Source organism: Mchenga conophoros, linkage group LG11 (assembly GCF_057382185.1).
Source record: "Mchenga conophoros isolate Kocher_MC1m ecotype Shallow Benthic linkage group LG11, M_conophoros_male_GT1.1, whole genome shotgun sequence".
NCBI classification, from domain to species: Eukaryota; Metazoa; Chordata; class Actinopteri; order Cichliformes; family Cichlidae; genus Mchenga; species Mchenga conophoros.
The window spans coordinates 26,557,684-26,581,725 of record NC_140536.1 but is presented as its reverse complement, the minus strand read 5'-3'; the positions used below and the strand labels follow the sequence as shown (position 1 = coordinate 26,581,725).

Genomic DNA, 24,042 nt, shown 5'->3' with positions numbered 1-24,042 from the left:
GAGCTACTTAGCATTTCTGGCTCTATTATGGGAAAAGTGTTGTTTGCCAATGCTGGCACAAAAATATTGAGCTGAGCCAGGCTTTGGTTGTGACAGGTTTTATGTGGGCCATGTGCCACAATATACCTGACAGTTGGCTCATGCAGCGGGGCCTGTGGTTGACTTGAGACAGGCTTTCAGCCCACTCAACCTTCATCAGCCTGAGTTAACACTGTCAGTGAACTGGCTTAGTAGAAAACTGTAAATATGGTGCACACGTGGGCACAGCATTTGTTGCTGAATGGGCAATTTGGGGAAATTCTAATGCAAACTCAGGAAAATGGTGACCCCTCAACAGCAACAATGACTCGTATATCACAAAGTATCTTATTTCAGTAAGTTTCTATTTCATATTTATTCTGCATAGTTTAGTTCAGAGTGGAGATACATGCTTGCAATATTTAATATTGGTGTTGCTGTATATTGTATCATTTTGGAACACCCACCCTGTTGTAAATATGTTTAATGACAGAGCTGAAAAGGTGCATCTTAAATTAAATACACAAGGTCTCATATGAGGGTGGATAACAAGTCAAATAAAAATGAAGAAAAGGAAACGGTCTACTTTTGTATCACTGACTCAAGGACTGTAGTGTCTTTATTCTTTTCCCATCTTTAAACCTTTCCCTTGCAAACACCCATGTCAGTATAAGTGCAGTAAAAATGCAGCAGTGCCTCTTTGTAATGGAAACTTTTAACATTCTTCTCATCTCTGTGCCAAGCTGACCTGGCTGAATGGGAGGCTCCATAGTGTCTCATTTTGATTCCCTGTAATCTTTTAATGCAACATGTAATCGACTTATTACAGCTGGCTTGTAAGGCCCTAACACATAAATGACAGCTACTGCCTGCCTGATGAACATCACTTAGTAACAAAAAAAAGAAAACACGCAACCGGAAAAAACAGAGGTCTAGTGCACAGACGTAATGTGATGGACCGAGCAGTGAAGGAAACTTAGGCACAGGTTAAAGTCCAAAAAATGATTTTTTATTTAACCCAAAAAACATAATTGGTTAACTCATGCAAAAAGAATCAAAATCTTGGGCCCATAAAAGAGGTCAAACTAACAAAACTCTACTCAAAGTTGACAACACAACTGATAACTCAAACAAGCTGACCTACCTTAACAAGACAAAGGGGAAACTTAAATAGTGGCTGATCAGCCCACAAAAACAGGAAAAGGGGTAAAACACACAAAACCTAACTAAACCAAACATAATGCACTCCAATTCCCCCCCATGGTCCCGAGTTATGGCGTGAACCAATTTGTAGCCTTCCTTTAAACCTCGCTCCGCCCCTTTTCCACCTCTTGGCTCCTTAATCAAGGGACTGGAACAGCTGCAACTAAGGTAACTCAGAAAACAAAAGATTAATCATACATAACAGTGTAAACTAAAATGTGCGCACTTATTTTAGAATGCAGTGTTATGTGGATATGTGAATGAATTCTAAACCAAAACCAGTTATTTATTGTTCTGTAAATAAATTCCTATATTTAAAGAAAGAAATGTGAATGCAATATTACTTATAAGCCTCTACACTAACATGGTGATATTACCACTGTGTGGCTGTAAGTGCAGCCATCACACGTAATGAGATGAGAGACGCCAAGGAAGGGCAGCGCTAAAGAGAAGGCCACATAAATAGCCACAACCCTCCTTTATTATCAGAGGGCAACACCAAGAACTCAAATTGCAGAGATCATAACCAAATGCACAAACACACTCGCAAAAAATAGCAGTGCCTGTGAACTGTAACAATCTCTATTGCAACCTGTGAACTTGTAAATAGCGTGCCTATAAATGATTCTGTGCTTGTGGTTCTTCTTGTTCTCTTTTTGAGAACCCCTCAACCCATTTGTGTGTAAAATCAATTTAGATTTCTGTGACACCTTTCTCCCTTTTCATTAACAAGCTGCGTCTAAGATACGTCACTTCACTGACTACATCCTCAAAAGTATAAAAAACCCCTGAAGAGGTAGAAAGAAGTCAGCTTGGCAAACCTATGGATCCACTTCTCATCTCAGGAGGTCGAACGTAAGAAGAAGCCAGCAGAGGGTGCTAATCTGAATCAGCAGAGACCAGAGAGGCACTGTGGCAAAGATGTGTTAAGATTGTGATTGAAAGCAGCTCATATGCTGATTTTTTTTTTCTTAATCTCAGACTACATCTGTATTTAACCACACCTGAAAACTCTTATTTCATTTAGTTAAACTGCCATCATGTGCATGTTAAGCTATTCAGCATAGTGATGAGCAATTTGAGTTTCAAGTGCACGCGTCTTCATGGTCTGATATTTCCTGTGGTTTTTGCATCGCATGCAATAAGTGTACACACAGTGAGGTACCGATACTTTCATCACTGACAGACGACAAACCCATTTGGTTAATTTGCTGGAAGGAAGAACAAAGCAAATATTAATTTCTTGAATTTTGAAACTGAACTACTGGTGTGACGAGACTTCTTGTTATGAATGTATAATAAATATATCAGCTGCTCCAAACAAAGCTCACCCAAACAATAGTTATTATCAGTCTTCTGTGCAGCTTGAATGGGTTTGCTGTCTAATTGCTGCACTTTCACTGTAGCTTTTGTGGACTAATTAGCAGGCAAATCAGTTAAAACAAGACAAATCTAGAGACACAATCTTCACATGGTTGTCATCTACCTCATTTGTAAACATGAATCACTAACTACTGGTGGATTAAAATAAAAGACGTGGATGGATTGGGGCGATTCGTTGAGTTTGTGTCAGAGAAAGATGAAAGAAAAATTCCTGCAGTTGCTTTTTGAGAATTTTTATTAAATTTACTCTTCATGGGCTCATAATTTAGCACCAATAATTTTATTTTTGAGTCAGTCTCAAGAGACCACTGTTGTTATTCAAACCCTGCACACCATGTCTGCCATGTCCACAATCAAATTATTCAAATCAAACTCATAGACAGACTCACCTGAGCAGTACATGCATAAAAAAGTAGCAACATTTGTTACAAAAATCCATCTTTAAATAACTGAATACTTGACTTTTTTGGTTTGTTTTAATATTGCTTTGAAGTCAGAAACTCCAAATCAAATTTCATGACTGAAATGTGAACTGAATTGAAAAGCCTTCAGATAAAAAAACAAAAACAAATCCATAACATTTAATTAATCAATTTAAAAAAAGCTTATAAGGAATAACAAAGTAAACAACAACCAGAGCCATGTCGTTTTTAAGCTGGGAGCATGGCTTATCCTGGGGTCCTGGCAGGCTTTGGCATTGTTATCAGGCTTCAGGTTCGTGGGGTTTCCCTCAAAATGGACCGGCACACACTCGTTGTCCAACACTTCACAGGCCAGGATCAGGTGTTTGGTGTCCTTTTGGACACTTTTGATACCACAGGTGTCCTTAACACTTCTCACTGTGACAAAGGTGAAAGGCTGCTGGCTGATGCACAGGTTATCCTTGTACGTCTTTCCTCCATTCTTTGAGCAGACGGCCTTCACCCTCTTCAGTTCCTTTGGATCAAGGAAGGACTGTGTGGGTCTGCTACAGTCCCCGATATTCTTAATGTAACTAAACCACTCATTTTGATCAAGGGTCGTAGGAGTTCCATTGCGAACGTGGCGATCCATGAAGGTTTTGAAGCCTTTTTTCCAAGTGGAGAGCTGGCAGGGAGCATCGCTTATGGCAACAGTTTGATGTCCCAGAAAAAGACAGACGGCAAGCGAGAGGTAAGTCCTGGGAGCAGCCATTACCCAGCGGTCCTGCAGAGAGCGAGAAGAGTTATCAAGCAGCTATAAAGAAGTCGTGAACAAACACGTTACAGCTTTTCGCTGAACAGTACATAAAAAGCAGCTGAATTAGCGACAGAGCCACAGCTGACTGTCTGTGCAGTTTTTAAAACATGAAAACGGGAGCAGAAGTAGAAAACCGCTGCTTATTTGAGACAACTTCCTACCTTTGGCAGCTGCTGGTTCTTCTGTGAGATATAGAAGTGAAAGAGCTCCAGATGTGAGACGACTGCGCTGTCTTTCAGTTCTCTGTGCCGTAGGAGTAGGAGTGGCCAGAACTTGTGCATTACATAAGGCCGACCACAGAGCAGTGATTGTGGAGAGGAAGGTGATCCAGTGACTGCTATAAATACTAAAGGTCCAGTGAGCTATTTTGGCTACTCGCTGTCTGAGTCTGCTGTATTGAAGGGCTGCTTTTTGTAACACGTTAGTTTAATTATGCAGATTATTATCATGTTTCAACCGATACATCACTGTCTCTGTTTTGATAGCCTAGCCTATGTTCCTGCAGACGTGACCTTTCAATTATAAATCAGCTGACATCATAGTCAGCGTAAATTATAGTTAAGATTGAAACACAGGAATACTTAAAATTGCTTGAGATGTCATCAAAAGTCAGAATATGTTACAAATGAAGAAATCATATCTCATATACAGTGGCTTGCAAAAAGTATTCTGCCCCCTTGAACGTTTCCTCATTTTGTCACATTACAGCCACAAACATGAATAAATTTGATTGTAATTCCACGTGAAAGATCAATACAAAGTGGTGTACACGTGAGAAGTGGAACGAAAATCATACATGATTCCAAACATTTTTTACAAATAAATAACTGGAAAGTGGGGTGTGCGTAATTATTCAGCCCCCTCAGTCAATACTTTGTAGAACCACCTTTGCTTCAACCACAGCTGCCAGTCTTTTGGGGTATGTCTCTACCAGCTTTACACATCTAGAGACTGAAATCCTTGCCCATTCTTCTTTGCAAAACAGCTCCAGCTGAATAATTACGCACACCCCACTTTTCAGTTATTTATTTGTAAAAAATGTTTTGGAATCATGTATGTTTTTCGTTCCACTTCTCACATGTACAACACTTTGTGTTGGTCTTTCACGTGGAATTCCATTAAAATTGATTCATGTTTGTGGCTGTAATGTGACAAAATTTGGAAAAGTTCAAGGGGGCCGAATACTTTTGCAAGCCACTGTATATGTGATTGAAATAAATCATTTATATTTTTATATTAAATCCATGAAATTTAACATCAAATAAAGAAAAGGGGTTAATGAGATCAGAAGATGTTTGAATGGCTTCGCTTTCGTAAGTGAAGTGTAACCAAACTTCCTCATTGTCTTTTCTTGCTTTCATCTGAGTTGTGATCTAATCTTCAGGCCTCCAGAGCACAAAACAACTGTGACATTAAACACACGTTTATGTTCATTCAAATCTGATTAATACACATAAAGCTAAGAAGGTCTTTTCAGCTGATTTTGCTGTGGTTCCACAAAGAGAGCAGGCCATAGTGAAAACATGGGGACCATAATCTCCTCTAATTTACTGGTACTACCAGTATCAGTACTGGTATCAGTCATGACTCTTAAACAAATCATAGGTGTCATATGTTGTCACTGCAGTCTTCAGGAATGATCTATGTCATGTGCAGCTGGTCACGTGTACGGTATGCTTTCATAATAAAGCTCCGTTGGATTGCACCCTCATCATGATCTCGTCAGCACGTTTGAGTTTAACACACAAGGCCCAGGAAGCAGGTTTGTGTCTCCAGCAGGAATCAACCCAGTGTCCTTCTGCTTACTAAGCAACCATGTTAACCACTACAATCCAGAGACACCTCCAGCTTTAAGTGTTTTACTGGTGTAGTATTTTGCATCATGAACACACACGTTACTCTTTTTGCTGATATGTTACTTCATTTAAGAAAAATGCCTAAATAAGTTTGTTACATTTCAGTATCAAATATCAAAAGTGCCTCTTCAGTCTTTTTATTTTTTCTCTGCAGATGTGAAAGCACCCTCCACCTCAAGTAGGAAAGGCAGAGGAAACAAAATTAGACAGCCTTGCCTCGCAGCTGTCAGGTTGTATGACATGAATATGACACGTGGCTCTGCTGCATCATGAACAGTTTTGTCCTGGCCCACTGCTCCATCTCATGATTTCAGATAAGACACACAATGGCCATGATATTTTGGGTTAGGAATTCACTTTTTATGGTTAGGGTTAAGGTGAATGAATAGGGAAAACTTTATGTCAAGCAGCATCCTCAAACTTCCACAGCTCTCAACACTTCTTACTTGATCACATGCAATCATGCAAAACCACTTTGTGAGCCAGATATTAACACGCGGTCATATGTAATCAAGAATCGGCAAGTTTGACATTCAGGTGTTTTAATGTGGTGTCCATGTTGACAAGTTAGCTGAAAACAAACACATAAAGAGGACGTATAGCACCCAAACCCTCGATGGAATAACTAAATGCACATAAATAAAACTGATTTACAACAAAATCTGCTGATTTCAGTTCAGAGCCAGAAATGTTCCGATATCGTGTATTTTATACAAATAAAACCTGCTTCAACTCTCGTGTGCATTGTTATCAAATTTTCTTCAATTCTTAGGTTTTAGTGAAAAATAAAATAATTTTAATTAGGATTATTAATGTGCCAAGTGACGTGTGCTTACAGTTCAAAGAACAAAGTGAACAGATAAAATACCGCCCCACTGTGATAAAATCAACAGAATGTTTATCCCCCAAAGTATTTACATGAGTCGGTCATATATTCCAGCCATGCATGAGCCATACCTGAAAAAAACCCCAGCAAAACTGCATATTTACACCAACTGCTCCCTGTGCAAACTGAGGAAATGTCATACGCCAGACAGAAATGGTCCGGGCAGCAGGTGGCTTCTCCTGTGTCCAAGTCCCTTCGCTTTTTTCATAAGCTGCTCCTTCTTCTTTTAGCGTTTTGTAAATGATAAAGTAAAAACATGTTGCTTCCTCTCCCCTGAGGAGATGTGGATCAGCAATAAACTCACTGATGAGAGGGACAGTGTTTGATGTTGCTGTGAGCTAGGGCACACTCTGAGGTGACAGCAAGGACTCTTCTTTCTTTTCTGCTTCTGAAGTCGAGTTCATAGCCATGTCTTGATTTTCCTCCTTTTCCTTCTCTGAATCCTTTGTCCTGAAACGTCAAAGCGAAGAGTTATCCCCACCGATTAATCGCACATACTTCAAAACTTCTCAGACAGTTTTTTTTTTTTTTAAATGTCAGTGTAGTTTATCCAGAAGAGGTCGCTCCTTGTCCAAAAATACAGCTCAGCCCCGGTAAGGCTCCATTATATGATTAAAAAACAAAAAAAGAAAACTAAAAATGATCAAACACGGGTGTTTTAGGAACCTATGAGGGCAGGGGATAAATTAGTAGAGTCAAGAGAAAATAAACTAGCAGAGGGGGACATGTAACAAAGGATGCCCACTGGATTTACTGTGTCATTGTCATGTTTCAGTACAGCAAGAGTACATTTTTTTCATCACATATTTTGGATATACTAATGACATTTTGCTTTAAATGTATATAAATATCCTTCTATCCTTATCCATTTTTTCCACTTGAGTTCAGGGTCACAGGAAGGAGCTGGAGCCTATTGCAGCTGTCATAGGGAAAGAGGTGGAGTAAACAAGCCCCCATTCATATAAATGTCCTGGCAGTTCATTCAGATGTCGTAACAGAAGCTTTAAGAATCTGTGGATATATATCCTGTCTTTCAGGTTGGTCATGTCATATCAACTGCCATGTAATACTATAAAACGCATTCATAGAGTTGAAAAGTTATGGTATAAAAATGTATTGTCTTTTTTTTTTCATTTCCTTCCAGCTTTACTCTGTTTGGGAAACATTAAACATGTGATCTAATGCAATCCAACACAGAAGCTGTGTCAGGTTACTGAAGCAGGTTGCTGGGGCTGACAAAATACTATTAACACCTTTCAGTAAAATGCATTTCAGTTCAGTTCAGGTTTATTTATAAAGTATCAGATCACAACAGTAGTTGCCTCATGGCGATTTATATCGTAAGGTAAGGAGCCTACCATAATGCAGAGAAAAATCTGGTCCAGCCTAGAAAAACATGCACAGTCGGCCCCCTTATAGCTTCTGTGCAGAAATGTCAGTGCATTTAGAAGAAATCAGAGGTTGTGTCCCCAGAAAGCCTTGATGTGCCATTCAGACTCTAGTGGATCCTTGTGTTCTCACGTTGTTACACTGGTTTAAAACACAAGAGTATTTAAAAATGGAAAGCTATCAGCTATTCGCAAGAGCAGCGAATGATGAAAAGTTTCCTGTTGCCACTTTAAATCAACTAAACTTTAGCCAGTAGAGACAGATATTATTATTCCTTCCCATGTAAATTTACAGTTTAAGAGACAGTCCAACACAGTCACGTATGTATCCAGTGAGCACTGAGTACATTAGAAGACAGAGGACAGAACTCTAACACCTAAAACTTTAGGATTAAGGACTACTCTTCTTACTAATGACAGATGTTTAAGAAATTCTAACTGTACTCTGGAGGCTTTCTTGGAAGTTAAAATGTCTCACAGTCTTTAGTAGGTACTCTAAGAATGTCTAACTCATGAGGATAAGTTATTGTGAATAGGTGGTTAAAAAAAGAATAAACTACGTCTGAGAGGTTGAAATTAAAGTTTTGAGGTCAGGGGTCATAATTTTGAACAGTGACCTTGGCATGGGAGCAGGCCGGTTATTGTGCAGGACATCCCAGCTAGAGGTAGAGCTGTCACAAGATCAAAAGATGGAATCACATGACAGGAACAGAAGAACAAAACAGAGAGTTAACATTTCAAAGAGGCTGTATGCAAGTGTTTTCTTCCCACTGTGCTCTCGTTAGTCTGAGGGACCGGAGATGAGATTTTAATGTAAAGTTTAAAGCAGATTAACAAAATGAAAGCTGATGGTTTCCCAAACTCCTCGAGGGATCTAATAATCCATTTTGAGAAGCGCTGAAGAAAGCAGTGAAGATGTTAGCTCTTTCCCCCATGAAGACAACATTTGACGACTTCCGCTGTACCATCGTTGATGAGGTTTGACACCTGAGTGCATATTATTTATATACCCCCCCCCCCCCACCACCACCACCACCGCCGACACAAACACCCAGTCATCCTGGAGGAAAGCCCTCAAATATGACAGAAACTGTTCAGCACAAAAAAGAGAGACAGTGTTTACACATAGTAGGCATCCAAGGGGGAAAGAGTTAAATCGCTCGGGCATGGGAAGAGCTCATACTTTCATTAATCAGTGGTAATCATGAGAGAAGGCAGCGAATTATGAAATAGGCATGTTATTGCAGCAGAGGTCAAAGGATCGGATTATTCCCTGCACTGATCTTAGTGCTAATTTTATCTTTTCATTTCTTTCTTTACATTTCTATTACAGCCCAACCAACACTGGTAATGGTAAAAATGATCATATTTAAGTTAAAACCATCTGATATTGTAACTAAATCAAAATATATCCACAGTTTTGTCCATGCCAGTGTATTCGTTGGACTCTAATTTATGTCTGCTTGTCAGCATACTGTAATTAATGATTTATATGTAGATTACTATGAGATCACCATTGTTTTCATTCACAGGGATCGAAAACAGAATGAATATGTCTATAAGCCGATCCAAGATCTGCGCTGAGGACGCCCGACACAGTCAGTGCTATCCAAAAGCTCTGTCAGTATTCAGGTCAGGTAAAGCACCTGTTTACCACGACTGCTTCAAATTGGAGGAGTTTAAAAAATCTGCCAAGAGAAAGGAGTTGGAGTGAGGCGATCCCCCCCAAAGTTTCTACAGGTAAACAGTAAAGTGAAACCAAAAAGAAAAACAGAAAGACCACAATGTGCTTTTGAAAGAGTGGAAAGAAAAAACAGCAACGAGACTATGGAAATCACGAAGCAATGCAGTAAAAACCTTTTACCGTATTGTCTTCACGATGAAGCGAACGATAACCGCCAGGCCTACACAGCCACACATCACTCCTATCACTATGGCTGTTACTTCTCCTGCAGGGATGACCACAGAGACAAACAGGAAAGCAATAAAAAGTGAACAGAAATACAGAAATAAAGCAATTCAGCGAATTAAAAAAGCAATTCTACAAAAAGTGACAGCAAAGATATGCATGGAAATAACTGCTAGTCTTACCAGACGAGAGCTCCTTCCCCGATTCTACAAAATACAGAATAAATAATCATTTTGTTATTTTTCGTCTCACACGGAGCAACCAATCGGTTTATCTTGACAGTATCTGCTGTTCAACTCGTAGTGTTGTGAAATGTTATGTCCACTCAGTCTTGCTGCCTTTTCAAGAGTGCTGATATCACAGGCTTTCCAGTTCAGCCACTCATTACAATGAGCATTTTACACAAATTCTTTCTCCTTTGTTTTTGTCTGCCACTCTGTCTCTCTCTTTCACTTCTCTCTCTGTCTCTTTTTCCTCTTCCCTCTTCTCTTGCGATTACAATGGAGACAGTGTTCAGTTTCTAAAAAATCCTTTTCTCCAATAAGCTTGCAAAGAAACACTTTTTCCTTTTCCATCACTTCCCCTTATTCTCTCTCTTTTTCTCTTTAATCATGCCATCCTAAGGTTATTGTCTCTCAAACAAAATCACCGGCAATCATTAGTATTCCCACATTTCTCCTCACTTTTCACGCTTTAAATACATTGTACTAATTGCTTGCTTTGCTCTACATGGTCACCCACTGACTTTATTGTACTCATTGTTCTTTGTATCACGAGCAGCAGATTGGCATTACAATCACTCAGTGTAGAAGGGCTAAAGTGGGGTAACACTTCAAAGCAGACTGGCTGCGACCTGTCCCAAATCTGCATTTCTTCAGTCTGAAAGGCTAAAAAGAATATTCTGCTAATATTCTAACCAAGTACCATTTTTCCAAGTGCTCATATGCAAATATGTGACTTCCTGTGCACCACAGCAACATGAAAGAGAGAATTTCATGTCTCTTTTAATTATCTGGTTGTAGTTACTCTGTCTGACCTGCAGAAAAGGAGGTGAAGATGACTCTGTGGTTGAGTGGCTGTGTTGCACGGTAGTTGTCCTGCAGCAGCATCCTGTCTGGTTCTTCAGCTTTACTGGAGTAAAGGATTTTCTCCAACTTCAGCAGCTGGAGTGGAGAGATAAAAAGGAGAAGAAGAGCAGTTACACTGAGTTCTACACTGAGGCACGCGGAAAGCAAGTTTATATCCTTCTGGTAGAATAAAAGCTGTCAGTTATAGTGTAGTGCTGAAAGTTAAGTCAAAGTCACAAAAACATTCCAAGTTTACACTTTCTGTTACAAATAAAGAAAATATAACACTGCTGGAGTAGGACAGGATTTTCTGGACCATATGCAGGCAGCTCCTCGGCCAGTATTTAGTGCTGATATGTCTGCCTGGGACATGCTGGGTTGATGTTCTCATCAGAGGCAGATACAACCAATGAGCATTGCACAGCTGCAGGATGCACTCGTCACATCCACAGGAAGCCATAACATGTCTAAACAGGTAAATATGTTGTTGGTAAGATAATGTTTTGTTATCTTAAAGGGATAATAAGTTCTGTGAGATATGTTTTTACATATATTTATCATGATAAAAAAAATAAATAAATAATGGATTGGATTTTATATAGCGCTTTTCAAGGCACCCAAAGCGCTTTACAATGCCACTATTCATTCACACACTGGTGGAGGCAAGCTACAGTTGTAGCCACAGCTGCTCTGGGGCAGACTGACAGAAGCGAGGCTGCCATATCGCGCCATCGGCCCCTCTGGCCAACACCAGTAGGCGGTAGGGTAAAGTGTCTTGCCCAAGGACACAACGACCAGGACAGAGAGCCCAGGGATCGAACCGGTGACCTTCCGGTTACAGATACGCTTCCCAACCCCCTGAGCCACGGTCGCCTCATGAAAAAATAATACATTTCACTTTGATTTTAAAGTAAAAATAGGATTAATGTTGTACTCAATATGCTCAATCGACCTGTTTCATATTAGTGAGGAAAAACATAACTAGCTGAGCAAAAAATGAGGCATGTTTGTTCTCTTTTTGCACTGTTTAGAGATTAGAGATTTTAGATGTGCAGACCTGGGCTACTGAGATTTGAACCCTTTTATGGAAAAGGGTCCAGATAACACTCTGGTGGCACGGCGGTGTTGTCAGGGAGCCGTTGTATCGATAGTATCGCCCAAGATCCTCAGGAAGCAAAGACTGCACGTCAAAGGCTGGGATGAACGCTTTCTGGTCTGATTATGGATGAAAGGAGAAGAAGAAATGTGTAAATACCCTTTGCAGCTTTTGCTCCTAAAATGTGGAATGAGCTATAGCTGGAGGCCAGGCAGGCTCCATCTCTCGCTGTTTTTAAAAACACACCTTTTCTCCTTGGCTTTGACCCAGTGTGAGTTTCTCTCTTAAACTTTTACCCTTTGTATGCACCTGTACTATTTCTAATGTTCTTCAGCTCCTATGTATTCACTTATAGCTGATTTATTGTTTTATTTTTGTTCTCGTATTTTTTGTAAAGCCCTTTGGTTAGCTGTTTTCTTGTTTTAAAGTGCTTTAGGAATAAAGTGGAAGTGGAAGAAGACTTACCTGCGTGCCTGATGCGACTCAGATAGTTGAGGATGTTGTTAAACGCCGGGTTTGTCTCCTCACCTGTCTGGGAAAAGTCGGGCTTAAATGATCACTAAAATGCTCAAAAATATTCCAGCTAATGAGTGTAAGATTTACACCTTTTACTTTTTTATGATTATATGGATAGCTGCTGTGTGACAAAATTGTTTCATTACCACAATGAGAATTCCTAAAACAGCCAAACCGTCTTTCTGGGTCATCGCTGCAGACATGTTTGGGTAGAGCTCAGAGTTGTAGTGCACCACATGGAGCTGGAGGGAGTAGGAGGACACGCAGTATTTTTAAAAATTCACTCTGACAAGGAAGAAGGGGGCAAAGAGAGGCTTGGGTTTAAAACTGACAGACAGAAAAAGCTGGATGCAAACTCAGTCCTGAAAAGCACTGAAATGTCTCATTATGCTGTAAAAGCCCAAATGCCAAGTTCATTTTTAAAAAATGATAATTGTCCTTTTCTTAAAGGTGTATCTATATTCAGCTCACCTTCATCCTTACTCCACTCTTTTACCTTCTTTCTTCTACCTTGTTCACTCTTTCCAAATTTTATTCGGTCACCTACTCGTGTCGTTCCCTCTTTTAAATTCTGTATTTTTTTTTAAATTAACATTAAATCAACACAAATGTTTCTTGGATGTCATTTCCCCCCTTAGCTTCTCGTCAGTGGGCTGTTTCATTATCACAGTAAACCAAAATTAAATCAACAAAAAAGTGACAAAAAGATTTAAATATAAAATATAAGAAGATCTTTAAATATACCGATGCAATTCCAAAAATAAATAATTGTATTTGTTAAAATAACATTTATCTTTATAGGAGGGTATATTATATATTTGTTATTAATATGTTATATTTAAACAAATATTTATATAATCTCAATCATCACTAAAAAATGAAAAACACAATCAGAAATAGTTTATCAGAGAATATAAAAAGTCTCTCATTTAATTGTGTCAATTTTTAGTTAAATGCTTACTGCATTTACTGCATGTGCCAAAGATAAATAGATACATTTTTAAAAAGAGAGTTGGGTTTTTTTCACTTTTGATAGAAAAATAACTGAATTGACTGCTAATTCTCAAAGTGTTTTTCTATCAATCTTTGTCTGTCTTTTTGACTATTACTTAATTAAAAAGTAATAGTTGTAGCACAGCCGTTTTACATAGTTTTATGCACGCGAGAGGAAGCGATGAATTTCTTTGTGACTATTTCCATCTGCAAATTCACACATTTACTGCTGTAATTGTTGATACATATTGTGTGTAGTCACATATTTGTAACCAAGAAATCTGCCTGCCGTCATGCTGCCACAGAATTTGGTGTGACATGCACATTGCTTAATTGTGTATGTCACACATGTAATGGCAGATTCCAAGAAAACCTTTTTACACAAGTGTGTCTTACATACATGTTAAATCAGCTGAAAAAAACTTTTATATTTATAAAAATATTTGTCTTTATATTTATAAATGAATGAATAAACATCTTTATACTGGTCCTTGTTGTTTATTTATTCATTTATTTATTATTATTAATTTTTATATTACAAATCTGTTTAGTCCATGCTATGTTAAGTGACGCATCATGTATTGTGGGTGAGTTTCATATTTACTTTAACTGTATGTGTGTGGTTACTGGTAGTTAACAGTCAGATGTGTTTAAATGTACCTCTGCATCTGCACTCAGTCCGTTAATGGTGTGTTCACTGCCTCCGGGACTTGGGCCGTCATTGCCCCAGTGGAGGTGCATTTGTATGGCTGTAAAGAACCACGGCAGCCCCCCGAGTCCCATCCATTCTGGCAGTTCAATCACCACTGATGGAGAAATAAACAACACTGGTGACTTGTTTCTAGGAAAGTGTATAATGAGAATCTACAATTTTAAAAGTGGATATAAAAATGGAAAGTTGCAAGTCATCTCTTATTAATCTCCTAAAGTAATTAATGAGCTATAAAAGTTTGCTGACCACATCTGACTCCAGTATAAACAGGCAGACCGTAAAACTGGAACGGGAAATGAGCTGGCTGCCAAAGTTACCTGTGTGTCCGTTATTGTACATAGTGAAGGGTTGGTTGCCGTGCTGGCTGTAGCCCAGCGGAGTCACAGGGATCAAACTGGGGTCGTATTTAGCCTGCGTGGTCATCACATCAACTGGAGACTGTGAGGTACCACCACAATCCGGGAAATACTCTGACCACTCACTCTGGCCGACTAAGCCTTTGACAGAGGAAAGACCGTTACACTGATGTCATTCAATCACACAGCTCACTGGCTCAGTGAAAAGCTTCTATTGATGTATCTCTAATTATGCAGAACAATTATTCCTCTATGTGCTCTTTAGGTTCACAGGCTCGTGGCAAAAACATGCACACATCCAAATATTTATGTGCCTTTGATAAAAGCCACCACTGCTGACAGTGCAGGACAATCCTGAACCAGTTTTGTTAAAACAGTCTAAATAACTGAAAACTGTTTGTTCAGAGAAACATTTCTATTTCTACTGTATTGAATTAACTCTACTGTCAAACACATTTTTTTTTAAAAAAAAGGCTGGAAAAAATACAAACATGCAGGGAAATGGATCTAAGCAATGAATCAAAGAAATCAGCACCGCATTAATTTTTATTAACCAGAGCAGTGGATCAACTGCTTAATCAACGTTGGTTGTCACCTGAGGGGATATATTCTAACCCAACTTTGAATGTCTGGTAATATTTATTTGTCCTAATATATTTATTTGTCACTCGTTTAACATTACGTAGTTGTTTAATTAACACAAATAATAGTATCGCAGTGTCTTTTTTCATATTTTGCATGACCACATTAACCATGTTGGGCTCTTACTTGTCAGACTCCTCATAAATCAGTGTGGGCATGATCGCATATTGAATGAGGAATGAGTGAGGAGTTGGAAAGACTTGTTTTTAGTTTTTTGGACTCTTAGACCTTTGCTTTGTGTGTGTTTCTTAGTGTTAGTGTTGGTTCTTGTAGCATAAATAATGTTATTCTAGTGATGCTGGTGCCTCGTAAGGCTCAAATTGATCAAAACATATTAATACAAAGGTTACTGAGGGGCTACTCTGTTTATTACTTAGTAGATTTAAAATATCAACATTAAAAAACACAAAAGCAGTAATATGTGTTTTCTGATTACTAATGATATGTGTTGATGATATTTGCTACTAAACAGCTAGTTAATGGAGATATCTGTGGTCAAAGAGACACAAAACATAAATAAACAAATAAACCATGTACAATAGATGTGCAATGATAGATAAGATTATAAAATTACTTCTAATTTAACAAAGTGCATTATGATTGTTGATGAGAGTCAATTTTTTCATAAAATACAGTGCTTTTTAAAAAACATAAATACTATATTTGTACTATGAGTAAATTCCTACAGCTATGTAAAAAAACCCATTAAAATTGCTTCTTTTTTTTTTATAAAATGTGATGCTTAATTTTGGATGGTTAACGCAGATGATGGTAAATTCTGGAAAAACCATTGTTGTGGCACTGATAATTACTGACTTGATTATTGAATGACAGTGTCAGTATTTTATATAATTATAACCTGATGAGCATGAAAAACAAAGTATATAATAACCTGTACAAGATTCAGATATTTTTGCTGGCTTCCATAGGAAATTACTATGAAATGTTGGTCCCCTGCTCACATAATATCTAATATGTAATATCTGTTAATGTATAAAAGATTAAAGAGTATTAAGATTAATTATTTTTAAAGAATTTAATGGAAAGATGGACAGAGATACGCTGAGAAAGAAACTGAGGGAGAGGAGGGTAGTTGAGGCCTGGGTTCACTGAATTAAAAAGAGACTGGTCTATTCTATTGCACGATAAAAGAAACTTAGAAAAGAGGAAAGAGAAAGAGCGACATGTGAGTCAAAGAACCTGAATTTCAATTGCAAAGCGAGGAATGCTTTAGAAAACAGGCACACCACTGACACCTTTTACACACAAAAATGCAAGGTCTGTCATGTTATTTGCAGCTGTAGGTTCACTGATTCTGTGTTTAAAAGCACATTATACCTCTGCAAAACCAACACTTCCTCTGCATAGACACAGTAAATTCAGAAGGCTTTGTTTACACTCAAACACACAGAAATTGAGGAATTGAGGAGGGGACTTGACATTAATTATGTAAACGCATACCACATGTCCACTCCCACTGCTTTCTCCATGTCTCCATGTAACCCCCACCTTGCCCTCTCTAATCTGCCAAATGCCCACTGCCCCTCACTAGCTACTCTTCACAGCAAAGAACTTCAAAGTCTTGCAGCCCCCTAACTGGTTGTCATGGAGGTCTCCATGGTGACTGGAGGCGAAAATTATGACCCCCATGCACCCACCCTACCTCTCAAAGCATGCTACAACCGGCCTGAATGCAGCTAAAAACAAAGACACATTGAGAGGGTGATGAGGAGATCACCGACTTTCCCTTAATTGTCTCTAAACTCCTGTGAAGACAAATCTCTGACATCAAGTGATTCTCCACTTCACAACCTTGTGCTTAATAAAAACTGATTTTCTGCATTAGTAAACACACCGTATGTACTGCAACACAATCTTACAGTCGTCTGCCTCTATATCCAGTATAATAAGACCTAGACACACATGTATATACACTATCTGCCTCCTGGTACAGACTCTAAAGTTTGCTGTGTATTCTGCATGTACTGTATATCAGTGCTGCTCTCCTGAATACATGCAAAGGGTGCTAATCTGTGCACCCCATTCATTCCCACAATGTCTTTGTCTGCAGCATAGGCAGCCAGTGTGCCTCAACAACACAATAAACACATAGGATATTGTGCGCTGCAACAATACACTGTGCGATTTGCTTTGCTTTAGCTTCATTCCGTCCCATCTCCCTTGCTCTGTCCAACACACTCATCTTCGTGCACCTGCCTCTCTCCCAGTCAGCCTCTCTCTCAGGCTTTTTCTAGCTTTCTTCCTTTCAACCGGCCTCCACCCACCCCTTCATCATCTCTGTGTGGCTGCTGCCCTCATGCCAGTTTGCTGAACTGTAACTAATACAGAGAAGGGGAAAAACAGAGGGAGAAAGGGTGGAAGATATGGGAGGGGAAGACCTAAATCCTACCCCAGTTACAGAAGCTTTTACCAGAATTTTAACATTTTAGAGATCCAGATTTAACATGTGCAGCCAAGCAGGTGAAAACCCTGCTTAGTTGTTTCATGCAAAACTTGTGCAAGTCTTTGATGTTATCAGATTAGATTGCGTAATGGATTACACATTAAACTGTACGAAATGTCTCTATTTGTTTTCAGGTCATTACAAAATTGACTTCAGGACTTTGCTCCTTATTTTTAAAGTGCTAAAAAAACAACAAAAAACAAACAAAAAACAATTGCCCCAGATATCTAACATACTCTAACCATAAATCTAGACAATGTTGTGCTAACTATCACTCAATAAAATAATCTGTTTTTTAATGAGCTACATTGGGAACTTGAACTTACCAGAGTAAGTCCAGGTGATTTCCTCTGAAAAAAAACAAAAACAAACAAAAGAGAAAAAATTCCTGAAATTTCTGTTTTGGTTAAACCAAATTTAAAAATTCACTTTGAAAAAAGAAAAGGCAGAGGATAAAAGATAGATCAGGAAATTACTACTTTTCTTCTACTAAGGCTCAAACTGGAAAACCCAAACCATCAAATACCAGAATCAAAGCCAAAAATCTCACATGATGCCCGTTATTATGTTAATTTTCACCTTACCAGCAGCAAGGGCAGGCATCCACTGGAAAAACAGAAGTATTAGCAGCATAAAAAGACCCAAAGTGTCCATGTTATCCCGCTTTGCCCATACACAGTGAATAAGAGCAGACTGAGAGATGAGGAACGAGCAAGAGAGAGAGTGAGAAAGAGAGGAGAGAAAGTGACGGGCTCCAGCAATCCCACCTGCCACAGCTCTGTTTAACAGCCAGAGTGTTGATGTCACATGCTGAATCCACTCAGGCACACAGTGCACTGGTCTCAGCAAGAGAGAGATGAACAGAAAGTATGAAAGAAGACAAAACGAGAAAATCAGGGGCGAGACAAGGCCCGGTTTAGGGATCAGTTAGTGAGAATTCATTCAGAGTTGGAGGCGGAAAAAGACAAAAAGACAGGATGGAGGAAATTGGGTTAAAAATAAAAGAATGAAAGACCTAACTGATTAGGGAAGAGGAGAAATGGAAATATGTGAAGGAAAAAAAGATGTCTGCTGTTTTAAACATAAGTTTTTTTGGTAGGAAGAACTTCTGTGAGTTGAATTTGAGTCATTTAACCACACCTTCTGCATGCACGCTTGTGTATGAACTAGTATTTTATTCTACGTCACATACAGAGGCAATTTAGAATCAACAGTTAGCTGAACACGCAGGTCTGTGGAGTTCCTTGTTGATGCAGAAGAACTTCCTCTGGTGTCATTAGGCAAGATGAAAACTCTTTGAACAGCTGATTTGAACATGTAAAATTCACCAGAGGCCTGATAATCACGTTTCTACTTAGCACATCTAATCAAACATTAAACTGATCTTGCTACTGAAACTTGTAAAGATTCTGATGCATTTAGTTACTGAACTTTAATCAATAGTGTCAATAATACCAATATTTCCTTTCTATGATGAAACTTTTATTTATCTGTTATAGCGTGACTCTCTTTTGCAAAAATACCCTGCCTAATGCAGGACAATCAACAGTGTTTCCACAGACACAAATACACACTGTGAAAATACAGATGAAAAATATACAAATTGTACGAGATAAAGTCCAAAAATGACCAAAAAGAATAAGATTCAAAGCCCAAAATATCAAAGTAAGACCTAATTGTAAACTACCACCACCCCCAGATGTACTAGGATAAAAACAAGAAACCACAAATATTTTAGAAATCTGTCAAAAACGTGTTTAACAAAACTTTTTTTCCCCATGCTAAATTTCATGGCATTACAGGGTTAGTGATGTTGTGATGATCTATAGGAGGCAAAATGACAAGAGCTATGCCATTGTTCACAAACTTTATGATCCCACATCAGCTGTAAAACCACATTGTATGAAATGAATGATGTTGAGCTGCTTGGGCAAGAATATAGATGACAAGAAAAAATTAAAAAGAAGAAGAAAGGAGAAAAAGGAGGTCATACAGGCAAAGAATAAAGGTGTTTAGTACAGTCAGAAGATGTGGATGAGTGAAAAACAGAAAGCTGAGAAGACAAACAAGCGCTGGTTCTCATACTAGTATTGCTAGTCAACCTTCTTCTATGTTTCGTTTATCAAAACCCCCCAAAAATGTCAATAAAAGTGCAGTTCTGATTTTATTGCATCACCCCTCCATCTTCTCCCATCCTACGACTCTGCCTCTCCACCCTCGCACTCCGCACTCGTTCTTTTATCCTCTTCCCTCCTTTCCTCTTTGACTCCGGTCAAGCGTTGTCGTCCACTTTTGCTTTTTCCTCAGCTGTGACTGTGTGTGTCAGAAGCCTGCAGGTGTGATCAATTTTCTTGTCTTTGTGACTTTGTTCACATGTGACTGCATGCATGACTGTGTGGTATGTATGTGCATGTCATATATGAGGTTTAACCACAGTCAAATACTTGACTGGAGGTCACCCTCTAAAGGCTCTGCAGTTTATTAACAATATGGTGTCAGATTTATGCGTTTTATTGTTTTCTATTAATTTCTTCTTGATTGACTTGAATAGCAACAGTAGCACAGTGTTTCTCTGAGCATGAAAAAACATGAAGTTCGATGATTTCTTCATAGAAGAATGCCTATCACAAACTGAATCAACAACAAATCCATTACAAAACTAAATTACAAACAACGAAAAAACTGGTTCTTTCACCTGCTGCAGCAAAATTATGGGAAAATTACAGATTTTTTTTGGTTTGCAAGGCCTCTCTTTGAATGCAATCTACTCTCAACACTGTCAGTTCTTTGGAACTGATACTCTGACTTTTGTTATGAAATAATAATAATAATGCCCTTTTTTAAAATAACTTACTCGTGCTTCACTACAAACAATATTTGTTATTGAGGTGCAATTGATGCAACTCTGCTTTGTACTTTTATCAGTCACATCTTGGAGGTCATTCACAGTGCAGGTGACATTGGGGGCCATTGATTTTCAAATGTTCGTCCAATATATAACCGACAGCTGTTTCCTGTTCTTGGCAGACAGGAGTGGCCTCCACTGTGCTCTTCTGTTGCTGTAGCAGATCTGCTTCAAAGTCAGATGTGTTATGATTTGAGAGATGCGCTCCTGCACAACCACTCATGTTTGTAACGAGTGGTTGACTGACTTACTGTTGCTGTTCTGCTTAAAATCTTCTGGCCGTTCTTCTCTGACCTCTGACATCAACAAGATATTTTCACCCAGCTGCTGCTCGCTTGATATTTTCTCATTTCAGACCATTCCCAATGCCAGCAGGCCAGCAGTATTCGAAACAATTAGACCAGTAGCTGTGTCACTTTTATTCCCCTTTCTTCTTGATGCTTGGTTTGAACTTGATCACTCTACTGACCATGTCTACATGCCTGAATTTGAATTTCTGACCTGTGATTGGTTGATTAGGTATTTGCATTAATGAGTATAAAGTGGCTGCTGACTGTATGTGGTGTGACTGCAATGGACCATACAGTGGCTGCTGCTATGTTCATGGATTCTACATATTTTCTTTGTCTATTTTCTGATGCATATAGTTTCACGAGTATCATTTTGCTTTTCTCCATTTAAGCAATTTTGTAAAATTTCAAGTACATTGTTCACATTTCATTTTTTGTGCCTAAAATGTTTTTACTCTACATTAGGGCTACATTTTTGCTGCACTCCATCCAAAGTCAGTAAGGTGCAGATAAAAGTAAAGAAAACTTTTGTTTATTGTTTCGTCATAAATGCCACAGCAACCCAGTATGTCAGTGGACACACTTTGAGTAGATTGGCTACTTTGAAAAAAAATGACCAGTAAAATGTCTTAAACCAGAAACAGATTCAATGTTACTGCAAAGAAAATATATGTATAAAAGAGTTATCTCTATGTCCCACATGAAAAGATAACCAAGCTAAAAGCATCCCAGTGCGATCTTTACTTTTAAAGATATTAAAGTTATACACATTTTGGAACTAAAAAAAAAGTTTCAAGGCTTGTCTGTGTTTCCATATCTGCCAATCTGGTTACAAGCCCCTAATAAACTTGAAGAGACCACTCAAGGCCCACATGACTGCTTTGTTATGGTCAATAAACTTAACCCCCGGAGGTCTCCTGGATCCATTTCCAAGCATTAACTTCAAGGTTAAGTAATTTATTTGTGGTTCTCTCATGGATTCTAATTTTAAATAGAAAAACATCTTTTAAAAACCAGAACACAAAATTCCCATTTCTCATCTGGGGTCTTTCTGACTTTACTGTGTTTCTTCATCACGTTGGTGTAAGTCTCACATCAGGAGTGTCACTGTCACCACATCTCATATCACAGTCTCATCTGTGCAAGTCAGTAAAACAGTCTAAACAAAGGATGTCAAACTCCTTTTACAATGAGGGCCACATACAGCCCACTTGGATCTTCAGTGGGGCAGATGAGTGAAACTACTCTTTCTGTCAGTGTAAACATCTTTAATTATACATTTAATCCCTGAGATCTTTTAGTATAAGATAAATAAGTGCAGTATCTACAGCAGGTCTTGGTTTATCTTCATGACAAATGTGTAAATGTATGAAATGTAAACTACTATCCTGTAGCTTTAAAAGAACAAGTTTTCGTTGATTGATGAACATTTTCTCTTTTTTATACTGACATTTTTATATTAGACAGTAAAAAACTGGACCTTTTCCTGTTTATCTTTTAGGTAACTATTTTGGTGTAGTATCTTTATCAGCAGGAAAAGCTGTCAAATTTATAGAAAAATACAAAATTTAATGCAACCCATCATATCAACCTAGACACCTCTAGTTTTTTCTAAGAGTAACATCATATTAGTCACTGCAATTTTTAAAAAATCATCCCTTTTTTGTTGTAAATCAGTCCTGATACTATGTGCATCAGAAAATAAACAAAGACAAAAATATACTATATACACAGAAACAATTACTGAATAGTATGACAAAGTCACACTACATATGTGTGTAGTTCATGCTTGCATGTAATAACAGTGTCATAACCTGCACGTGTGACACAAGACTGAGAATATGTGTTTGTAGCTGCTTCGACTGAACCTCTTCTGAGACCGCATTTATATTTGCTTTCAACTGAAGAGCATATTCACTGCTACCACTGACAGCATTTAACGGCCTTGCTGTTTCATGCATATTTTAAAAACTTGAGAAGTGATTTGATTGAAAACACTAATGCAATGCTTCACAGCGTTGTTTCATAAGCGAGAGATCTGTATTTCTTTCTGGAAAATAACAATTTGATCAGTTGTGCCATTCAAATGAGAAACACATCACACAATGACTATCACCTTTAGCAGTGAAGTATGTGTAAAACCAATAGCAGTGTGTACAAATACTATGAGAAAGCCTGATGTGGGTTCTCACTGGTGTGAGATTGATGTGAGAATGGCGTCAAAATGATCAATAAAAACTGTCATTAAATAAAGATCTTCGGTGTGAACACCAGGGGGAGCCCTATCCATGTGACATATTTTGGGCTTAACGAGCAGAAAATACACCCTAAAAGTAAATGTTATCGTCACTTCTTCCTGCAACACTGGAAAGATCGTTACAATCTTGGAACTGCTCCAAAGATGCCGAATAAGGAAACATCGACATTTATTTAGGTGAAAAATAGCGAATCACAAAAATAAATAAATAAACTAGTGAAAACAGAAAGACTGAGCCCACGTGAATCCACTGCTTCACTGTGAACCGCAAGCGCCACCAATTAAAGTCTCCACGCACTGATTAGCTGCGCAACTACCTTTAAACTGGATATAAATCGCCCTTTAGGGAACAGTTCCCTTTAAAACCTCAGAGTCAATCCAAGCAAGAGTCTTTTGATCTAGATTACATCACATTGTGGATTCAAGGATAAACTTCAAAGATAAAACTGAAAAGGTTACATCACTTACTGCATCAAGCATAGAAACAACAGGATATAGAATTTAATTAATAAAATCACTGATTGCAACTATTTATCCCTTAAGATAAACAAAAGTGTGGGGGGAAAAATCCCACCAGGTCTGCTCATAAGTGTTTGAATTATTTGCTATTTATGTTTGTTGTTGTTTTTTCGTGAAACTCTGATCTGTTCTCTTCCTCGGGTTGTTGACAGCGGTTTGTGTGACTCGTGACTATTGTTTCTAACATCTCTGGCACTGATCTCGCGATTTTAGTTTTCTCCACCTCCTCTGTCTGTCTCTCAGCTCCATCCTTTCACACAGTGCACCGGAGCGCTCAAACGTGAAGCACTTCAGCCAAATTATGCAACACTGGTAACACTTGCCGCTCTCCCATTGGCTGTTGAGTCTTCCACTTGGAGGTGTG

General features: G+C 38.5%; 2 protein-coding genes across 5 annotated transcripts; both read right to left on the bottom strand.

Moving 5' to 3' along the window:
- Positions 1-2,835: 2,835 nt before the first annotated feature.
- LOC146564308 (uncharacterized) lies at positions 2,836-4,080 on the bottom strand. The gene is made up of 2 exons (XM_085290361.1): positions 3,984-4,080; positions 2,836-3,789 (listed from the first exon to the last, which is right to left on the bottom strand). The coding sequence occupies exon 2, from the start codon at positions 3,775-3,777 to the stop codon at positions 3,199-3,201; it is 579 nt and encodes a 192-aa protein (XP_085146487.1). The 5' UTR covers positions 3,778-3,789; positions 3,984-4,080; the 3' UTR covers positions 2,836-3,198.
- A 2,120-nt stretch (positions 4,081-6,200) lies between these two features.
- Positions 6,201-18,432, bottom strand: ca14 (carbonic anhydrase 14). Of its 4 annotated transcripts, none has more exons than XR_014894417.1 (13): positions 18,292-18,432; positions 18,034-18,057; positions 14,563-14,742; positions 14,194-14,339; positions 12,687-12,782; positions 12,490-12,556; positions 11,986-12,143; positions 10,898-11,024; positions 10,044-10,067; positions 9,817-9,901; positions 9,599-9,640; positions 7,923-8,623; positions 6,201-7,014 (listed from the first exon to the last, which is right to left on the bottom strand). XR_014894417.1 is itself a non-coding variant. In XM_085292008.1 (13 exons), the coding sequence occupies exons 1-13, from the start codon at positions 18,359-18,361 to the stop codon at positions 6,903-6,905; spliced, it is 1,185 nt and encodes a 394-aa protein (XP_085148134.1). In that variant the 5' UTR covers positions 18,362-18,432; the 3' UTR covers positions 6,201-6,902. The 4 variants fall into 4 exon arrangements, 3 of the variants coding, with proteins under 3 accessions (XP_085148134.1, XP_085148132.1, XP_085148133.1); XM_085292008.1 differs by having other exon boundaries at positions 8,570-8,623; XM_085292006.1 differs by lacking the exon at positions 9,599-9,640 and having other exon boundaries at positions 8,570-8,623; positions 18,292-18,430.
- Positions 18,433-24,042: the final 5,610 nt, after the last annotated feature.

Coding starts and splice junctions, on each gene's coding strand:
- LOC146564308 (XM_085290361.1), bottom strand. CDS start 3,777: ATGGCTGCTCCCAGGACTTACCTCTCGCTTGCCGTCTGTCTTTTTCTG.
- ca14 (XM_085292008.1), bottom strand. CDS start 18,361: ATGGACACTTTGGGTCTTTTTATGCTGCTAATACTTCTGTTTTTCCAG. Junction 14,743..18,033: donor AATCACCTGGACTTACTCTG/GTAAGTTCAAGT, acceptor CCTCTGTCAAAG/GCTTAGTCGGCCAGAGTGAG. Junction 9,641..9,816: donor TTCATCGTGAAGACAATACG/GTAAAAGGTTTT, acceptor TTCTCTTGGCAG/ATTTTTTAAACTCCTCCAAT.